Source organism: Mustela lutreola, chromosome 2, assembly GCF_030435805.1.
Source record: "Mustela lutreola isolate mMusLut2 chromosome 2, mMusLut2.pri, whole genome shotgun sequence".
Taxonomy (NCBI): domain Eukaryota; kingdom Metazoa; phylum Chordata; class Mammalia; order Carnivora; family Mustelidae; genus Mustela; species Mustela lutreola.
In genome coordinates, this window is record NC_081291.1 from 107,995,250 (window position 1) to 108,015,110 (window position 19,861).

The 19,861-nt window shown below is 50.3% G+C and overlaps 1 protein-coding gene across 1 annotated transcript in view; it reads left to right on the forward strand.

Annotated features, from left to right (window-relative positions):
• The first annotated feature begins 3,970 nt into the window (after positions 1-3,970).
• The window catches only part of XXYLT1 (xyloside xylosyltransferase 1), a 157,846-nt gene continuing 141,955 nt past the window's right edge, over positions 3,971-19,861 (forward strand). The window contains exon 1 of the mRNA XM_059163097.1: positions 3,971-4,591. Coding sequence (XP_059019080.1) covers positions 4,091-4,591 — 501 coding nt within the window. The 5' untranslated portion in view covers positions 3,971-4,090. The remainder of the gene's footprint in view (positions 4,592-19,861) is intronic.

Consider the following 19,861-nt stretch of genomic DNA (forward strand, 5'->3'; position numbering starts at 1 on the left):
AGTAAAAAAGATAATCATCCATAATTCCATCATCTTCCTGTGCTCCCGATATGGTCTCTACTAGCCACATGTGGCTATTGAAATTAACTGAAATTAGACAAAATTAAAAGTTGAATTCTTCTCTCACACTGCTATATTTTAAGAACTCAGCCATATGTGCCTACTGACTACTGTTTTGAACAGGACAGGTTGTAAAACATGCCTATCATTGTAGGAAATTCTGTTGAATAGCATTGAGGGGGAACTTAATTTCTTGGTATATATCTTTTTAGAACTTTGGGTATGTGTATTTTTGTTAATATACAATGGGACCATACTGTTACCTGCATACTGCATACTGTTTCACTTAATAAATGGGGAACAGATCTTTAAGTCCCTAAGTGTTATACATCACTCTGGGGAGGATTTTCAGTAGTCTTTATTATGGAAAATTTCAAGCATAAACAAAGTAGAATAATTTCAATAGCTAGTAGCTCATGGCTAACATTATTTTATCAATACTACCACCCATTTTTTCTCTTTCCCAGATTTTGAATCAAATCTCAGACATTTCACTAACAAATCATTCAGTATGTATCTCTAAAAGAAAAGAGTCAATCACAATATCTCATTTCCTTAAACTATAAAATTATATAGTCAGTATTCAAATTGCCCCAATTATATCAAATGTGCTTTTAAAAAATAGATTCTTCAAGTTAGAATCCATAGAAGTTCCATTCATTACAGTTGGCTAATAGGTCTCCTGTGTCTCCTCTAAGTTCCTCATTAATTTTGAAAAGTTTCCACTTGCAGTTTGTCGAACACATCACTTTTAATAACAGCATCATTATTTTTGTTTAACCACTTTATTGATGAATATTTGATTCTAATTTCTTGCCTTCCTAAATCTAGCTCTGTTTTATCCTTATGGCTAAATGCTTGCATACATTCTTAATTATTTCCTCAGGATGAATTCCCAGAAGTAAAAATGCTGATTCACAATGGGCAGATAAATTTTTGAGGCTCATTCAATGAGTCAGGTATTGGGGATATTACAGTCAAAAAAACAAAAGATGTACTTCTATTTTCTTGACATCTTGCTTTTTGGAATGGAGAAGAATGGGACTGAATAGTTTCGAGCTGGCCCTTGTGGGATTGTTGGAGGATAGTGCCTCACCTGGACACTGAATGGCTCAGTGTCTAGAGACCACTCATCAAGGCAATGACATCTAAGTTCAAGGTCGGACGCTGAAGGGGAGTTTGGCTGTGCGAAGATCTAAGGCAGTGCTTTAGAAACTTTGGTCTGTAAAAGATGGGCTATTGAGGCCCAGGCTCACTGATGATTCATAGGGCCTGATTCTCTGTGTTTTTACCTAGCTCCCCAGGTGCTTCCAAGGCCAACCAAAATCTGGGAACCTCTGTCTTGGAGAGAAACATTCATCACAACAGGAGAGAATTGAGAATGCTCTTAGGGCACAGAAAGATTTTAGTTATTGCCAGAGTGCCTTCCAGAAAAGTACCCACCCTTCATCTGCTGTAGAGGAAAGTGTTTCTTTCTCTGTATCCTTGACAGTATTGGGTACTAGTCAATATGAAAAAGTCCGATCATCTACCCAATATTACAGATGGAGAAACCAATTACCTCTAATATCTGGTCAGAAGTCTTGACCAAAGTGAAAACTGACACACTACATACCTTTCCTTATTCTATTTTCTCCTGCTAGAATATAAGCTCTATGAGGGCAGAGATTTCTGTTTTCTTTCACTGGTGTAATCCTCAGGCACTACGTGCATGATACTCGGGTCACTTGTTACCTGTTGAATAAATGGCCACCTTCAACTCCTGTTTTAGTTTCCAGCCAGCAATATATTTCAGGAAGTTCCAACATTTTTCTTTATGGTCAAAGAATTGGGAATAAAAAATTAACATGAAGTTAAGGCTAGTCTTAAGTATTTTCCTTTCTATGTAAAATTTAAATTATCTTGTCACTCCTCTTTTATCCATAAATACCAGGAGTAGTGATCTTGTAAAGGTCTGAAAAGTAAAATAATTGAATAAGTTCTAGAATAACTGGCATAAGGAAAAACCACATTATTGATGTGAAGGTGAGGGCCACAACTCCAGATTTTTTACTAGTGAACAATTAGAATATAATATAGCTGTAGCACACTGCTGTGGGGATAATACGAAACATAAAGTCTTAACGGAGATTTGTAGTTTGGTTATTTGTTATTACCCTAGAAAAGCTATGGTCGCCATATTTGGGTACTTGTTGGCTATTTTGCCCTTTTGTAGAGTTTGGTGTTTCTAGCATATTTTGTATTGTTTGCTAAGTGTTAGGCACAGTTCTGCTTTTTATGTATTGTCTTATAATCCTATAAGGCTCAGATACTAGTATTAACCCTGTTTTCCAAATGGATCTTATTGAAGCTCAGATTAAGGATCCTGTCTGAAGTCTAATAATTAGTCATGTTAGATTAACTTGGAGAACTTGCTCTTGTAACCAATATCTGCTGAAGGTTGTGGTAACATACACACAACCCAGGGCTTGAATTATTGCTTTCAGTGTGAGTCTTGGCTAAAAGCTTATGCATTGGCAGAAATAAGATTTGGGTTGAGATCTGGCTCTATTACTAGCCAGCTAAATTCGCGCAATATATGCTCTAAACCTCAATTTCCTCAATTGTAAAGTGCAAATAATACCTCTGCTTCTTAGGGTTGTGAGGATTAAATAAAGTAAGAGCCCATCAGTTGAGTGAGTTAATTTAGCTACTGGGTTACCTTCCTACCCCCACAGGTAATTAGTATGTATTGATCTTTTCACTCAGCCCACTTTAGAGTTCCATTTTTTTTTTTTTTTTTTTCAGAAAACTGTTACTCCAATTGAAAAAAAAACAAGAGTTAAAAATGAGATGCATTGTGGGGCGCCTGGGTGTTTAAGTCGGTTGAGTGGCTGCCTTTGACTCAGGTCATGATCCCAGGGTCCTGGAATCGAGCTGGGCATCGGGCTCCCTGCTCGGTGGGGAGCCTGCTTCTACCTCTCCTTCGGCCTGCCACTCTACTTGTACTCTTTCTCTGTCAAATCTTAAAAAAAAAAAAAAAGATGCGTTGTAGTTCGGGGTACCAGTCACTTTCACCAATAAGAGCATGGCACAGTAAACGGCTGAGTGATAATTCGTATGTGCATTTGCCCATGCATTTTCACCTCCGTGACCTTCAAGAATGCAGATCATTTGTACAAGTTTAAATGCTGTAGTATTATCATCAGTCCTTAGAAGACTGAAGTTAATGAGTTTTTATGTAGTTGTCAAGTGTCCCAGCTGTCTAGGTCAAAGCCGAGTGACCTTGAACAAGTTACCTCAGTGTGCCTCAGTTAAAATTTTGAAAAACGACTTGGCACGTCTTGAGATTCTCTTAAGGTATTATAGAAGTCTCCAGCGTTACTTCCTGGGACTTTGGAAACTATCTTCAAGTCGTGGGCAGCGGGGTCCCCCTGCTGGCCACATCCTTTACATGGCTTCAGGTGCCAGTGGGTTGGGCAGGCCATTTGCACCTTAGGTGGCATTTCTCATTTACCGTGAATGAGGAAGGAGCGTGTTTAAACTCCCTAGCCCCAGCTAGTCTCCCAGGTGTGAAAGGAGTCGGCGGGGAGAGGACTTCAAGCCTCCAAACATTTCGGGGAGAAAGGTTCAGAAAGAAAATTTTTCCCTTTTTGTGCGTCCAGTTTAGTGTTTTTGCTAACGAACGTCCTGCGTTGGGGCGCCTCTATACCTTTCAAGGCACAGCTTCGATTTATAGCGTCTGGGTCTGGGCATTTAGGACGCCCAATTTCAATAGACCTTCCTTGCAGCCCCGCTGGCTTTCTCGAAGTCTCAGTCCTCACCCACCGCCCGATCCTTCCCGTCTTGAATCCCGCTAAATTTAGGACCCAGCGGCTGCCAAGCAGCCCTGGCCCTGCCTCTCCGCGCATCAGCACCCGCGGATTGGCTCCGGGCGGCGAGGCCCCGCCCCCGCCATGGCCGCTGCCCGCCGCTTGGGTCCCTAAGTGGCTGCCAGGGTGCTGGTGTCCGCTGCCGTTCCCCCGCTGCTCTGTCTCCGGGCGGGTGGTGCATGGGTCGGCGAGGCGGGCCCTCATGTTCTCGGGCCATGGCGCGCCTGGCCGCTGTGCGCTCCCACTACTGCGCGCTGCTGCTGGCCGCAGCGCTGGCCGTCTGTGCTTTCTACTACCTCGGCTCGGGCCGGGAGACCTTCTCCAGCGCCACCAAGAGGCTGAAGGAGGCCCGCGCCGGGGCCCCCGCGGTGCCCTCGCCGCCCGCGCCGGAGCTGGCGCGGGGCTCCGTGGCGCCGGCCCTGGGGGCCAAGGCCAAGAGCCTGGAGGGCGGCGGGCCGGGGCCGGTGGACTATCACCTGCTGATGATGTTCACCAAGGCGGAACACAACGCTGCGCTGCAGGCCAAGGCCCGCGTCGCGCTCCGCTCCCTGCTGCGCCTCGCTAAGTTCGAGGCGCACGAGGTGCTTAACCTGCACTTCGTGAGCGAGGAGGCCAGCCGTGAGGTGGCCAAGGCTCTGCTGCGGGAACTGTTGCCGCCAGCCGCCGGCTTCAAGTGCAAGGTGAGCGGGGCTGAGGCCGGGGACTCCTGGCGGATGGCCCACCCTATACATTCATCTGTCCCCCCAAGACCCCATTGCCCCAGCTTTGCCTGAAACGTGGAAACGTGTTTCTCGGTGTGCTGGAGGCAGCCTTCGGGAGGCGTGCCCAGGAGCCAGAAGCACTCAGCCGGTGCGGGAGTGCTGCGGGGCGTGGACTCACTACCCTGACCCGTGCCCCACCCGTTAAGTCCCTCTTCTCCCGAGATTTGGCTCGCCCCCTCTCTGCTGGCGTTGCAGGATTCTGCACTGCCTTCGCAGTCTGCACTTTTTATTCTCAATCTTTGACTTTTGCGGTTGGAACGGGTCGTTTGAAGGCAGTAGTCATCTGATGCGAAGTCTGTGGCCAGGGTCTTAGTGAGGTCGCGTGAATTGAAGTTGCAGTGATATTTCTCGTATTAAAGTCAGAACTGCCTAAGCCGAAACCCAGACATTGTGAACCACCTCATCCCCTCTCTGTACCTTCTTCTTACCTAGTCTCCAGGGTCACGAACCTATTTAGAGAAGCCACCAGTCACTCTGAGGGAGGAAGCAGAAGCTCTAAGAGGTACAGATACGATCTGGGGTGAGCACAGCAGAGCTAGCCACCTTGTCCCAGGATGGAGCAACATGCTTCGTTGGCAACTCTGCTCCCACCTCTCTCCCTCATCTCCCATGATCTCCCAGCTCTGCTTGTCAGAGATTAGCTTCCTGGCTTAGTGTTAATTGCTTCAGTCAAGTTGCTAGCCTCATTTTGACCTCATAGTTGCACAGAGGGCATCCAAGGTCTGATTTTTGGATAAGACTAGGAGGTGATCTTAAAGGATGGAGACTGATAGTGGGGGAAGGGGTAGTGAGGTAAGAGTAATGTTCCATGTGTTTGTGTCCAGTGATTGATGGGGGATCTGCTGCCCAGATCCTGCAAGGTTCAGGGGTCTCTGGCAGCTCAAGTCCCAACTTCCAGGAAGGCTGCGTTGTGGGCCTGGCCCTTCTCTCCAGCCTTGCTTTTCGTCCTCCTGTGTGCACCTTAGATCTTGAGTGTGTTGACTGTGCCTTTTAAAGATGAATTCTCGCCCAGGATGTCCTTCCTTTCCTCCTGAGTCCTTGGCCACTCTTTACTTAGCTTTCACCGTCCCGGGAATGTCCCTAGACTTGGGGACCGTCTGTGCCCAGCCTTCCACAGCTTTCCATTCCTGCTTCTCCTCATAGCCCACAAAGTCTGTCTCTTGTCCAGAACAAGTAAACCTGTCTGGAGCACCCACCATAGTCAGGGAAGGGCTCCCGGGCCTGGACTTCATGCTGTAGGAGACCCAGAATCCAGGTTCTTGACCCACTCTCTGACCTGGGGTTTTTCAGCCTGGAACCCATCACATTTACCTAATTGGAATCTCAAGGTGAGACCTGGCAGCCTGTCCCAGGTGATCCCTAGTACTCTAATGCTTGGCCGAGGGAGAAAACTAAGGGCACTTGATCAAAGGGCCAGTCTGGGCAGAGTTGGGATTTGACAGGGTCTCCAAACACCACCCTGAAGACCAGCATTGTCATTTTATCACTTTATGGAGTCAGAGGTAGCAACTTGGGCCAGATCTCTACCCAGCCCTTTCTCTCCAGCTCGACACAGCTTCTTGTGTACTCAGGGCTGTCTAGCTGCCAGGCCTTTGCTGTGTCGTGCTGCCGTTGGAACCCTCTTTCTCTTTCCATCTCCAGGTCTTGGTCATCTGTCTTTGCCATCGCCTCTTTGGAGCCTTTCAGGGATACCCCATCAGAAGACAAGTCTTCCTCTTCCTCCTCCTCCCTGGTGCACACTGGTGCTATGAACGTGTCAGGTCTTATCTCCAGTCCCATGATGCCTTGCACAGAGTCCGCACCAGAAATACTGGCCTTGGGGCCAGGTTCCCAGCATCATGGTGCCTGTGTTTCCTGCTCTCTCCCTTTGCCATGCTCTCTTTGGACAACCATAGGTCACTAGGCCCTGGAAACAGCTGTGGGGGACATGAATTGAGGCATGGCTGATGAGGGTCTGGAGGCTTTGTAGTTAGATGGCTGTGGTCAGAGAACAGTTTGTTGGTTTCAGCCTAAAATCTTTCTTGTTAGTTTCGAGGTCAGATTTTTGTGAATCTGTTTTCTGTCTGTGATAAACGGTGCTCTTTTTTTCCTTAAATATATGGTCCTGGAAGGTTGGCTTCATGTTACTGGTCATTTGATTCTCTCTCAGGTTTGGAATATTCCTGAAAGGAATGCTTTTTCTGGCATCACTTCACACATGCTTCTCCCTCTGCGTGGGAGATAATGAACCCCTAAATTCTACTCCTGAAACCAATACTATACTATATGTTAGCTAACTTGAATTTAAAAATAAATTTAGGGGCGCCTGGGTGGCTCAGTGGGTTAAAGCCTCTGCCTTTGGCTCAGGTCATGATCCCAGGGTCCTGGGATTGAGCCCCACATCGGGCTCTCTGCTCAGCGGGGAGTCTGCTTCCTCCTCTCCCTCTGCCTGCTTCTCTGCCTACTTGTGATCTCTGTCAAATAAATAAATAAAATCTTTAAAAAAAAATAAATTTAAATTACCTTACCCCGACCCCCATCCTTAGCTCTCTCTCAGGTCTCAGTGTAAATGTCATTTCCTTGGCAAACCTTTCCTGAGTGCCCATTATACACTCTCTTAGCACCAAGCCCTTTTCCTTAGTAATATTTATCACTGTTGTAATTATACAGTGAATGAATTATTTGTCTACCTTTCAAGACAAGGTAGACAGAGGGCGTGGACCCTGACTCCTCTTAAATGTTGTATCCCCAGCACCCAACATCATGCCTTGCATATGGAAGCGTATTTCATATGAAGGATTAATCTTTAAGTGTTAGTCAGGAAGAAGGAAATTGTAGACATTCCCACCCTGGTTGCATCAGGGCTGGGAGGGGTCTTCAAGACCATATAGTACGATGGGTGAAGAGACTTGCCCAAGGCCACTTGGGGAGTTACTGACCTGCCTAGGACCAGACCCATGTCCTAGGTCAGTGTTTTCCCCTTTCTACCATGTTTCTTCTTTGTTTCTCTTCTGAGGTTTTATTTAAGTTCAAGTTAGTTAACATATAGTATAGTATTGGTTTCAGGAGTAGAATTTAGGGGTTCATTATTTACATATAACACTCAGTGTTCATTCCATCAAGTGCCCTCCTTAATGGCCATCACACAAAGACCCCATCCCTTCCACCTCCCCTCCAGTAACCCTCTGTTCTCTATGTTGCGTCTTCTATGATTTGCCTCCCCCTCTGTTTTTATCTTATTTTATTGTTCTTTCCCTTCCTCTATGTTCATCGGCTTTGTTTCTTAAATTCCACATGAGTGAAATCATCACAGACCATGTTTCATCTTTAAGGAACACTTCTGCCTTATAAGATAAGGCAATAGCACAGTCTAGTCAGGAGAAGAGTTGTCTTGACATGTGTGAGGACACCTTTGGGAGAGGAAGGCAGCTCCCTGCCCACCCACCTGTCTGGAGACCGCCTGCTCCCTCAGCATGGGCTCCTAGGAGGTCGCCACCATGTCTGTAAGCTGCAGACCAGAGCTCTGGTGAGCTGGCGTGGAAATTGTGCCCACATCCATATTAGTGTCCTCAGATTATATTTTGGTTCATTAAATATTAGCCAAGGAACCATTCACTTAACCAGAAAAATCTTGTGTCCATTATTATTGAATATCTTTTGAAATCTACTGGTTTGTCTCCTAACAGTGTGGAAGTCTATTATGTCTTCAATTATTTAATAAGCATCCAAATCTGCTGTGTTCCAAGCACCAGGTTAGGAGCTACTAGCCTGTATAAATAGGTCTGTGGACTGACGGCATCAGAATCAGCGCATGGGGCGCCTGAGTGGCTCAGTTGTTAAGCGTCTGCCTTTGGCTCAGGTTATGATCCTGGCGTCCTGGGATCCAGCCCCACATATGGCTCCCTGCTCCAGGGGAAGCCTCCTTCTTCTCCCTTTCCCACTCCCTCTGCTGGTGTTCCCTCTCTTGCTGTGTGTGTCTCTCTCTATCAAATAAATAAAGAAAAATCTTTAAAAAAAAAACAAAAAAAAGAATCACATGGGCATGCTTATTAAAAATTCAGAATCCTAGGCTCTGCCCGAGCCTGTGGGTCAGAAGCTGCTGGGTGGGCTCTGGGAATCTGAATTTGGATGGAGCTGCAGAGGCTGGTGTGGGAGTTCACTTTTCTAAGGGGATACAGGAGCACCTGGGGCTCTCCTCCCGACCTTTAAGACCCAGTTCGACCCATTTCAGCCCTCCTCTCTGTGCCGCCTTCCCTGGGAGCACAGTGCCTGGCTCACGGTAGGCATTCAGAAAACATTTGGCTGGACTGCTCTCTGTTCTCCAAGTGCTCCTGGTTCGGCTGGCCTGGGCAAGGCTGCTGCATTCATTCATCTTGCATATATGCTGCTTTTATGATATGCCTTCCACTCAGAACATCCTGACCCCTGGCTCACTTTCATCCCGGATTAGTCCTGTGGTGTGTGGCTTCAGTTTCCTGGTCCCACCTTTCCTCCCCAGGCTGTGGAAGAAGCTGTCCCTTCTCATGGGGTTTTGCTCAGTCTGCGTCTGAGCCATCTATTGCCTCATTCTGTTTGTCAAGAGGAACCCTACCCTTGTAACAGTTATATCCAGACGTGTCTTTTTCATCAGCCTTCCTTGCTCTATCAGGTTTGATAGAATATGCTGTGGAAATCCCAAATTGTGGTGGTTTATGCAAGATTGAGATTTATTTCTCATGGAAATGGGAGGTCAGAGGTGGGCATTCCTGGTGGTCTGGGGCTTCCTGAAGTCGTGAGTGTCCTAGGCTCCTTGAAGCTGCTTGTGTCACTATCCTTAGGGAGTGACTGACCCTTGTCCTCATGGGCCAGTCTGGCTGCTACAGCTTTAGCCATCACGTCTGTGTTTTGGTGGCAGGATGGAGGAAGAAGCAAAGAAGACTACTCCATTAAAAATAGGGGTTCAGTTAATTGGGAAGTGAAGGAGAGCAGGTTTGGGGTAGATGATCGGCCATCCCTGCCTCACCCCTGAAGAGCCCTCCCAGGCCTGACCAAGCACCTGATGTATATGGGACCCTGATTCACAGCTACGGGGAACACTGACGTGGGTCGGGCACAGCCATCCAGGAACCCACACTGCTGAGTGTCACCTACCCGCTCATCTTGTCTTGCTGCAAAATGCAGTGGGTTGGGCATGAGAAGGCCCTGAGGGGGTGAGACAGCTCTGAATTGCAACCCCAGTTGGCCATTTACTAGCTGGGTTACCATGGGTCAGCCACCTCGCTGCTCTGGGCCTCCGAGGCCTTGTCTGTAAACGAGGGTCAAACCCCTCCCCCTACCGCCTCAATGACTAATGGAGAGATGATTACCTGCGGCCCTTCTGCAGCCCGTCCAGCCCAGTGCTGCTGCCACAGCACGGCCCCCGCTCTGCTGACCTGTGGGGAAAAATCTGCATAGCGAGCAGGCCCCGGAGCACCCGGCATCCCTTAGCACTGACACACCTTGTGGTCCACTCCTTTCCCCTATTTGGGATGGGCAGCCCCCCCACCCCTGGCCCCTTCCCTGGCGCAGAGGCCCCGTGGGGCTCCCCCGCCTCACCGTACTCCGTACTGCTTCTTCATGGTGTTTCTCTAATGCTCCTTGTTGCGTGATCACTCAGATGTTAGCCACTCCGAAAGGCCTTCCCTGAACCCCTTGTCTAAAGTGGCCTCCACCCGGGCCCTCATCTTCTTTCCCATCACCCTGTTTGTAACACATTCTCATTTGTTTGTTCCTTCATTCGTTCAGCAGAGGAGCGCTTACCCTGTGCCATGAACAGTGGGAACAGAACCGAGTTTCTGCTCTCGTGGAGCATGAGTATGTGTGTGGAAGAGGAGAGAGACTTCAAACAGATAAACAAGTACAGATAGGGCAAATCAGACTGTGAGAAGTTTAGAGCAGGTAAGGCAGGGTAAGGATGTAAGAAGCGTATGGTTCGGGGAGGGGGAAGTTGGCTGGCCGCGGTGGTCAGGGAAGGTCCCAATGATGAATTGACACTTGAACAGAGACGGAGGGGAGTGAGAGTATGCACTTTCTGCCCTCTAGGAGGGAGAGAGCTCTAGCCAGAGCTGCATGTGGGAAGGCTGCAGGTGGGAGGTGCTCTGCATGTTTGAGGAAATAACCATCCTTTTATTTATTTGCAGTCTTCTCTCCCTACTAGAATATAATCTCCGTGAGGGCAGGACATCACTTCCCTTCTTCATCTCCCGAGGTCCACAGGAACCCCTTAAACGCCATTCCTATTTCTGACCTAAGTTGGAAGCGATAGAGAGACTCGGGACAGGCAGCCTGTCTGGAACACAAGAATCAGACAGACTTCTGGAAGGACAGGCAGTCTTGGACAGCCACTGGCTTCCCTGCAGGGGTAGGCAGGCTCTCCACAGGTAATTCCATCCAGAAGAGGGAGGAGGAAAGGAGAGGAGAGGAAGGGAGGGGGGAGGAGAGCAGGGCAAAGAGGAGAGGATGAAGGGCCAAGTAGAAGCAGAGGAAGGGCCAGGGCGGGCATGCCTTCCAAACTCACCCATCAGACCAGTTTCTCCTCCTACCTTAAGGGAGGGATTCATGTGCATGGTGCAGAGCAAGAGGCCAGGAAAGCCGATTTAGTGGGAACCCCCCCTCCCCCGTGTAGAAGGCACAAAACAGTGGAAACAGAGGTGCTCCTCTTTCCCCCACCACCATCATATTCTTAGCACAGTTCCTGGCACTTTCAAGGCTCTCAATCAATATTCACAATTGACCGACTGATGGCTGTATTAGCTAAACCCAGGAATCCTCTGAGAGTTCTCAGTGATCGGCAGATCATCTCTTCCGTCAAACCCATTTTCCTCAGAGCATGAGGCAGGGTTGCCCAGTCTCCAGATAACAAGTTAGGACTGAGAAGGAAGCTGTGTGCTTTCCACACATAAAGCAGTTGCTGGATTTTGGGAGGAGCGTGTGCTGAGGACTGGGGTGGCTGAAGGATGGGGAAGCTCTGTGCACCCTTGGGCCCTTCCAGAGTTTCTGCAGGAGCACAACTGAGTGGTTTTGAAGAGATGAGACCTTCAGCTCACCGTGGAGGCTTGGAGGAAGCGTAAAGCCCGCCATGCTGGATGTCGTGCTGATGAAGCTAATGACAAACAGGTGACACTGAAAGGCAGCTTCTCCAGCTGGTCAGAGTGGCAGGCCTCTTGCATATGAATGAGACTTGAATAAGTTATGACCGTCCGGGAAAGAGGTGACCTGAGAAATGCCTCCTCCAATGAGAGGCTCTTTGGAAAGACAGGCTGACATTTTTTACTACAGAATTTAGAGAACAGCGCCACGTCACCAAACCCATTTGCCAGTAGAGTGCTTTTAAATTATAATATGTTCGTGAAACAACTGGAGTAGTTTGTGTACCAATGCGTGTTTCTCAGGAAGAACTTCAATCATTGATCTGAGGGAATGACTTTATATGGTATTACTGTGTCCTGTATGATGCACTCTGGATAATTCCATAGACAGTACCACAGATCATGTGTTAACGTTATAAGGCAAAGCCCGTACCACAGGTCAGGTACCATCCTAAAGCTGAGTCACACTGACACATGGGTGGTTGGCCTCAGGGTACAGATACAGTGTTCTAGCTGAACACCAGGAATTCCTCACAATTTTCTGTTTTCCCATAGATCATTTAGAAAAAGGTGATCACATTTTTCTTTTTTGCAATTAAAAAAACTGAGGTAGAATTTACATGCCATAAAATGCAACCCCTTTGAAAGAAACAGTTTAGTGGTTTTTTAATATCGCAAGATTGTTCAGCCATGACCACTAGTTCCAAAACGTTTTCATCATCCCTAAAGAAACCTCATAGCCATTAGCGGTCACTCCCCATTCTGCTCTGTCCCCAGAGCTGGCAATCTCAAACTGCTTTCTAGCTCCATAAATTTGCCTGTTCTGAACATTTCATACAAATGGACTCCTTCAATACGTGACCTTTTGTATCTGGCTTTCTTTGCTTGGCACAGGTAATACTCCATCCTTTTTAATGACTGAATGATATTCTGTTGTATGGACATGCCACATTTATCCATTATTTGGTGGACATTTGGGTGGTTTCTCCTTTTTTGGCTGTTGTGAATAATTCTGTTGTGAATATTGGTTCATGAGTTTCTGTGTGGTTATATGTGTTCACATCTCTTGGGTATATATACCCAGGCATGGAATGGCTTGGTCACATGTTACCCTTTTAGGCAATGCTAGACCGTTTTCCAAAGTGGCTGTGGCAATCTGTCTTCTCATCAGCAGCGTATGAAAGTTCCAGAGTCTCCACATCTCAGCCCACACTTGCTGTGGTCTTTTTGATCATAGTTGTTCTCGTGGGTGTGAAGGAGCATCTCATTGATCTGGTTTTGATTTGCATTTCCTCAATGACTAATGGAGAGATGATTACCTATTGATAAGGACAACTGCATATGTGTATTTGCTGTTTTTCTATGTGTTTGCCAAAATGCATTTTACAAGAAAACCCAGGTGCCTGGACACTCCCTGCCCCACCAGAAAGACATTAGATAGCATCTCTGGAAAGGCTTGTCTTCTGAAGAACACAGTTTAGAAATTTCAGATGTAGGGGCGCCTGGGTGGCTCAGTGGGTTAAGCCGCTGCCTTCGGCTCAGGTCATGATCTCAGAGTCCTGGGATCGAGTCCCACATCGGGCTCTCTGCTCAGCAGGGTGCCTGCTTCCTCCTCTCTCTCTGCCTGCCTCTCTGCCTACTTGTGATCTCTCTCTGTCAAATAAATAAATAAAATCTTTAAAAAAAAAAAAAAAGAAATTTCAGATGTATACAGTAATGTTATTTCTAAAATCAACGAGGCCATGTTACTCGTATGAAGACTTGATTAGGAGAATAATAGTAACATTTGTTCAGCACTCTAGATTGTATAAAAGGGCTTTTACAAACATCTCATTTGAACGTCATGGTGACAGGTGAAGGAGACCCCATGGCTGACAGATCAGGTGACTTACTTGAGTTCCCAAACTAAGTCATGGGGCTGGGCTGTGTCGTGCTTTAGGGAGGAGGGGACACCCTCCAGAGTGGGAGCCAGTGAGGGCTGGGCTGTAGCCCACCTCGCACCCCTGCCTGATGGCCCCATATATTTAATTACACCAGTCTGAACAAAGCCTGTGCTTGCTCCAAGGGTGGCATCTGTCTCCCTCGCTTTCCCAGAACACTGCAGAATCACCAAGCTTAGGAGCTGTAAGGACATTCTGAACCTATGGGTGCAGTGTCCTTCCCAGTGAGCTGATGGACCTGGGTGGAGGGGGGGCAGTGATTAGTGCCCTACAGTGCTGGGGTCAGAATCAGTCCAGGCCCTTCTGTTTGGGCGTCAGTGTTAGCAGCAAACTTTACTCCCCCTTGGGAGAGTGGATTGAGAGCCAGCTCACCCTACCCACCCCTGCGGAGACGGCCAGGTGCTGGGCCTGTGTTGAGCCACCCCAGCTGGGCCTCGCTACATTGTGTCCCCACGGATCTTTCTGGCTGGGGAGGGGATGCCAAAGCCCTGCTGGTTGTTGGGGGCTAGCCTGGTGCCCGAGCCGGACCAGGGGGTCAATACTGGAGGGAACCGATGTGGTATGTCCACAGCTCAAGGTTTGTGCTGGAGGGTGCCCGAGGGCTAGGATCAGTGCTCCGGTCTCCACGCCAGGAGGTCCGCAGGTGGAGTAGCTGTAGGAGTGCAGCCCACAGTGGGCCACCAGGCTCTCCTGCCTGGCACTGCCTTGTCCCCTGAGACCCGCTCTCCTGCTCCCTGTGCGGGGTTCCCTCCAGGGGACCGAGGAGCCGTGTGCGGCGCTCCGTGCGGCCACTAGAAGGCGCTGCCGCCCCGCGTTTGCTCCGCTGGAGTCTGGCGCCAGAGCCCGCCCCGCTCTGCCACCACCGGAGTCCGCAGCTCAAGCCCAGCTGTTTTTGTTCTTTCTCCACGAGGGGCACCCCGCCCCTCTCCCCGGGTTTTAGAGAGGAAGATTGAAATGAAAGCGAGTCTGCGTGGAGATTGTGGGCGGTCATTTCCTTCCTCCGCCCGGTGTAAACTGGCTTTGATGAGGTCCTTTGAATAAAGGTGGATGAAACAGAAGCTGGATGGTTGCATCCGGATGGAGAAGACATCAGGGCTTCCTGGCCGTCGTCTGAGGGACCCGTGGGGGTGGGCGAGGGGGAGTGTCTGCGCATCCCACAGCCCAAGCCTCTGGCTTGCCCTTGTTCCTGCCAAAGGGCCCCCAGCGGGGCCCTGCCCACAGCCTCCCTGCTTCCCGGGGTGCATCCACCCAGCACGTGTGGGTCCTCCAGGAGAAGCGAGGCGGCCTGCCTCTTAAATAGGGGCCTCTGTGGCTAGAGCTGTGTGAAGGCAGAGTCGCCCCTGACGCCCACCAGGTGCTCCTGCAGAGACAGAGCCACAGGTCCCCTGGCATGAGGTGGGAAGCTGGGGCAGTGGCCGAGAGGCAAGCTTGGTGGGTAGAGGTGCAGTGCCCCCCTCCTGGTGGGCAGTCACTGTGGCCGTGTTGCTTGACGCCAGGTGCGGGGCTTCTTACTGTTGGCAGCACAGTGCACTCAACCCTGTTGTAGGTGCCTGTTTGGACACAAAGCCAGATGTTCACTTAATGTGCTTTAATTAAAGCCATTTGTTTTATTTCTTGGGGTGATTACTTTTAAGCAGTTCCAAGAAAGTGATCCTTCTGCTGGTGGGATCGAGTGTCAGGGAGGCCTGCTCTCGAAGGGCCAGCCTGGGAGCACACTTTTACTCTCTGGCCTCCTTCCTCTTCTCCCTGGAGCTCACTACCCCTTCTACCCACGCCGAATCTGTACTGTGCCAGCCAGGGCAGGAGCACAGGGCTTGGAGCCCCAGGTCTGGGCTCAAGTGCTGTCCGGGGCCTTTGGGAGCAGTGGGGCCCTGGGTATACTCCCTGGACCTCTTTCCCCTCCCCGGCGATCTCACGGTGGCTAGGAGATAAAATGGGGCAGCTTGGGGCCTGACCTGCAACAGCTGATGGGCTGATAAATGGCGTCTTTTCCTCCTGGTACCTGAGGAGGTGTGTTGGGAGGGGGGGACTCGCTGCTCATCATCTGAGAAAGCACAGTGCTTACTGATTCAGTTGGATGGCAGGGGAGCTGTCTTGCAGAACTGTGTTCTGCCCAGGTTGGCTTCATGATGTGTTCGTCTTTTGGGGCTGCTCTGACAAACTGCCACAGACCGGTTGGCTTGTGAACAACAGGTATTTCTCCCAGCTGTGGAGGCTGGAGGTCCAAGACTAGGGTGCCAGCAAAGGCTCTTTCCTGGGTTGTGGACTGCCACTTTCCTGCTGTGCACTCACTTGGGGTCTTCTAGAAGGGCTCTAATCCCATTCATGAGGGCTCCACCCTCGTGACCTAGTCACTTCCTGTAGACCTCACCTCCAAATACCCTCACATTGGGCATTAGGATTTCAGCATCTGGATTTGGGTGGGGTGGCGGGGGTGGGGAGGAGATAAACATTTAGACTGTAACACAGAGAGTCCTCTTGTTCTTTTGAGTGTTCCTGAGTTCCCCAGACTACAATGTTCTCTCCTCTGAGCCTCCCCTCCAACTCCCCAACCCCTCTGGCCTCATTCGGTACTCAGCTATACCCATGCTTTCTCTTTTCTGCAAGGAGGATGAAGCCCCAGTCTTCATCTCTCCCTTCCCCAGTGTGGCGAGCACATGTCTGCTTTGGTCAGAGGCTCAGCAAACGCCTGCTTGATTTGGCCTGCTTTTTGGAGTGTGTGCTGTTGTTTCCATTAGAATGGTGAAGCTGGGGTCTGTGCTGTGTGGGCAACATGGATGATCCTGCTGCGCCTTCTGGGGAGTGGAGCCCTCTCTCTGAAACGTCCTTTCTAGAAGGTGCAATTCTAGAAATTTTTAGAAGATTCCAATTCAAACTTGTTGATAATAAACTGAGCATTTTTTAGGTTTGTCTCTTCTTAGTGGTGTTCGATTTGTTTTCTTGGTCTGATCGCACACAGTCATTATTCATAAAGTTTCTCAGAATTCTGTCAGGTATAAACTGTAAATGATTTTTAAAAGCCAGGCTACTGGGGAGACCCACATATCCCTAGGGCGTGCTCATATCCCTCGTTCCCACCCATCCCTCTTTGCAGGGTCCTGGGCCTTACCCACTGTGGCTTGTACATCATTGAGTGTTGTGAGGGGCCTTGCTCTTGCCAGATCATCATGGCCGTCCTGGATGCAGGTTCTGGGAAACCTGCCCCCGATGGTCAGGTTCCTTGAGTCCTGGTCAGTGTGGGAGTCTGAGGGGCTTCATGGGCTTTGGCAGACGCACAAGTGGATTAGTCTGCACAAGGTGAGGCGTAATGCAGGCTCTGCTCAGGGTGTCCCAGGCCACTTGCTGTGGGGCGGGGGGCAGGAAGACCCAGGGCAGGGGATTCTAGGTGTCCCTGAGCCCAGCTTTGTGAGGGTGGCGGTTCTGTCTGCCGCAGTCGGGGAGCTTTGGAGAGGTGCATGCATTGTAAATTGGTAGGGTGGGACCCTCCCAATCTTTTAGAGTGGGGAACTGAGGCAGCTGGGGCAACAGACTGGCCTTGCCTCCTGTACCTGGAGGGAGAGTCGTGACCAGAAGGAGAGGGTGCCATCTGGCTGAGTGAGTGCTTGGCTCTCTGGCTGGTTGGCAGCAGTCAGATAGAGCCTGGGCAGTCAGGACTCCAGAAGAGTTGGAGGGAGCCCCAGAGCCCATGCTGGCTGGGCTGTGTCAGGGAGGGGCTGCTTCTCCCAGCACTCTGCCTTACTGCACTGCTTGGACTTTGGGTATGCTGCCTGCCATTTATGCCCCTGGGACTTTGCTCATGACTTCCTATCCTGGAGCACCCATCCCTCCCTTCTGGGCTTCACATTTTACTCTTCACGATTACGTTCCAGATGCCGACTGTGGGGGAAGGGAAGAAGCCATCCCTGACTGCATCCCTACCCATCTCTGGGTTTGCCCTTCTCCTCTGAGCTCTGGCTGTACTGAAACTGGGCCCTCTGCCAGCTCCCGGAAGGCCAGGCTGTGTCGTCTTCCATTCTGTGTTTCCAGGATATAGTATAGCCCAGGGCCCTGGGTAGAATAAGACTGCACCAGTTTGTTGAGCTGGAGAAGGTGTTTGCCAGCTCAAGCCAGCATAAGTGGGCCGTACAGTGTATTTGCCCCTTTGGGATGCTTCTCCTGGGGCCTTTGGGAAGTGAGCAGGCCTCCAGGCATCCATGTTCCTCTCCCGTCATCCTGTCAGTATGCTCTGACAGATGAGGGATGTGGCTGGCCAACACAGTGAGTCCTTGGCCACCGATGGAGGTCTCTTGATTTAAAGAAGACTTCCTTGTGCCTCTGCCCTGGGCTTGGAGTGTGGAGTCACACAAGCCCCCTCAGACGCTTATATTGACCTTGCTGTTGGTGATAGTAGCTATTGCTACCATGTAAGTGACAGGCACCATGCTACATTGTACCCTCACTCTCTGAATCCTCAGAGCCACCAGCCCTGTGAGGGCGCATGTATTCTCCCCTGGGAAGAGGCTTCATGGATGAGGCCCCTGAGCCCAGACTCCATTTAGTAGCTTGCTCTAAAAGTGGCTGAGCAGTCTTCCAACTCCTAAGCACTCTGCCTTCATGCCTGTGAGATCTGGCTCATTCTAGCCTCTCCACGCGGGGAGTGCTCTGTGAGCGCTGGGACCATGAAGGGCATGGTACCCCTGGGCCTGCTGCTCACTGGAGCCTCACACGCATATTCTCTTCTCCTTGTTAGCAGCTCAAGGGCCGGATAGGTGGCCTGTGAAGAGTGAGGGAACCTCAAAGCCTGTGTGGGGCAGATCCCACTCCTCCTCCAGGTTGTGCCCCATAGAACCAGCTGAGAGCCTCTATTAGTGTGTGGGTGTCTCAGGACCCTGCTGTTTGGAACCCCGCCTCCTGGGTTTGGTGGCGAGACAGAGGAGGTCAGCCTCAGAGAGAAATGGAAAGGTTGTGTAGTCCTGACCCTTCCTCTTACCTGTGAGGAGATGGCAGTCCAGAGAGGCCAAGCGACTTGCTCAAGACCCCTCTGCTAGGCTGGCAGATGAAGGGTCTGGGAGCCAGGTCTCCCGCCTCTCTGCCATCTCCCTGCCTGCTTTCCCTTTGCCGGGGTTTCTGCAGTGGGTTCTGGATTGTGCTGGTTTCTGTGTGCTTGTTTGAATTCGTTTTTTGTTCTACTCCTCCCCAACGTGGGACTGCTTTGCACTTGCCTGTGTTTTGTTTACCCTGAATGGCTGTGCTTCATGCCCAGTGGAAGGGAGCCACAGTGGAGCCCCCCCCACCTCCCCGCCATTGAGGGGGGCTGGCCTCATCCGGGTGCAGGCCCCAGGGCCCAGGGCCCAGGGCGGGGGCAGGAGGAATTCCACTGCTGTCTCCTGCCTGGGTCTGCGCCCCATCGGCTGCCCTCTGGCAGTGTTGATCAAGAGGATCTTTGGGTGTCGGAGAGTGGGCGCTCTGTCATGTGAGCTGAGCTACCCCTCCCAATGCATACACACACAGTAGGTCCTCAGGATACTGCATTTTCTGCTGCTTTGCGGTCCAGCTTACTTTTAAGGGGCCGCTCTCTCTGAAGACCTGTTGCCCTTATGGGTTTTCTGATGGCTCTGCGATCCCCAGCTCTGTGTGCAGAGCTGGCGAAGCTGCCAGATGTGGGGGGGCCCTCAAGGGTACAGTCTGTGTCTGACTGTCCCCCGCCCTGCAGCCTAGTGTGGGGCTGGCATGTGTCTCCTGAGGGAGTATGGTGCTGACTCCTGATGGGTCTGGGTCAGGCTGCAGCTCTGCCTAATCCTGCCTGGAGTCAGTGGGTAGTTGTTGGCCTTCTCTGAACTCCTTCCCAATCTGCTGAAGAGACAGAGGAGTATCACCCCCCTCGAAACCTTGTCATGGGGATGAAATTAAACGGATTAATGTTTCTAAAAGTCCTGTTTGTGCCCAGCACATGCTAGATGTCTGCTCTGGACCTTGGCCATGGCTGCCCTGTTCCCCATAAATACTGTCCAGATCTAGCAGCCAGACCCTTCCCGGTTCCCCCGTGCCGTCTCAGCGGCCTGCCCTGCTGGTCTGCACCCGCTCCTCCGTTGTCACAGGCCAGATCCTGCTACAGGCAGCCATGCTCGGATTGTCTGTATGGATGCTCAGGCTTGTCTTATAAAAGGGCGAGTTTGGCTCAGAGA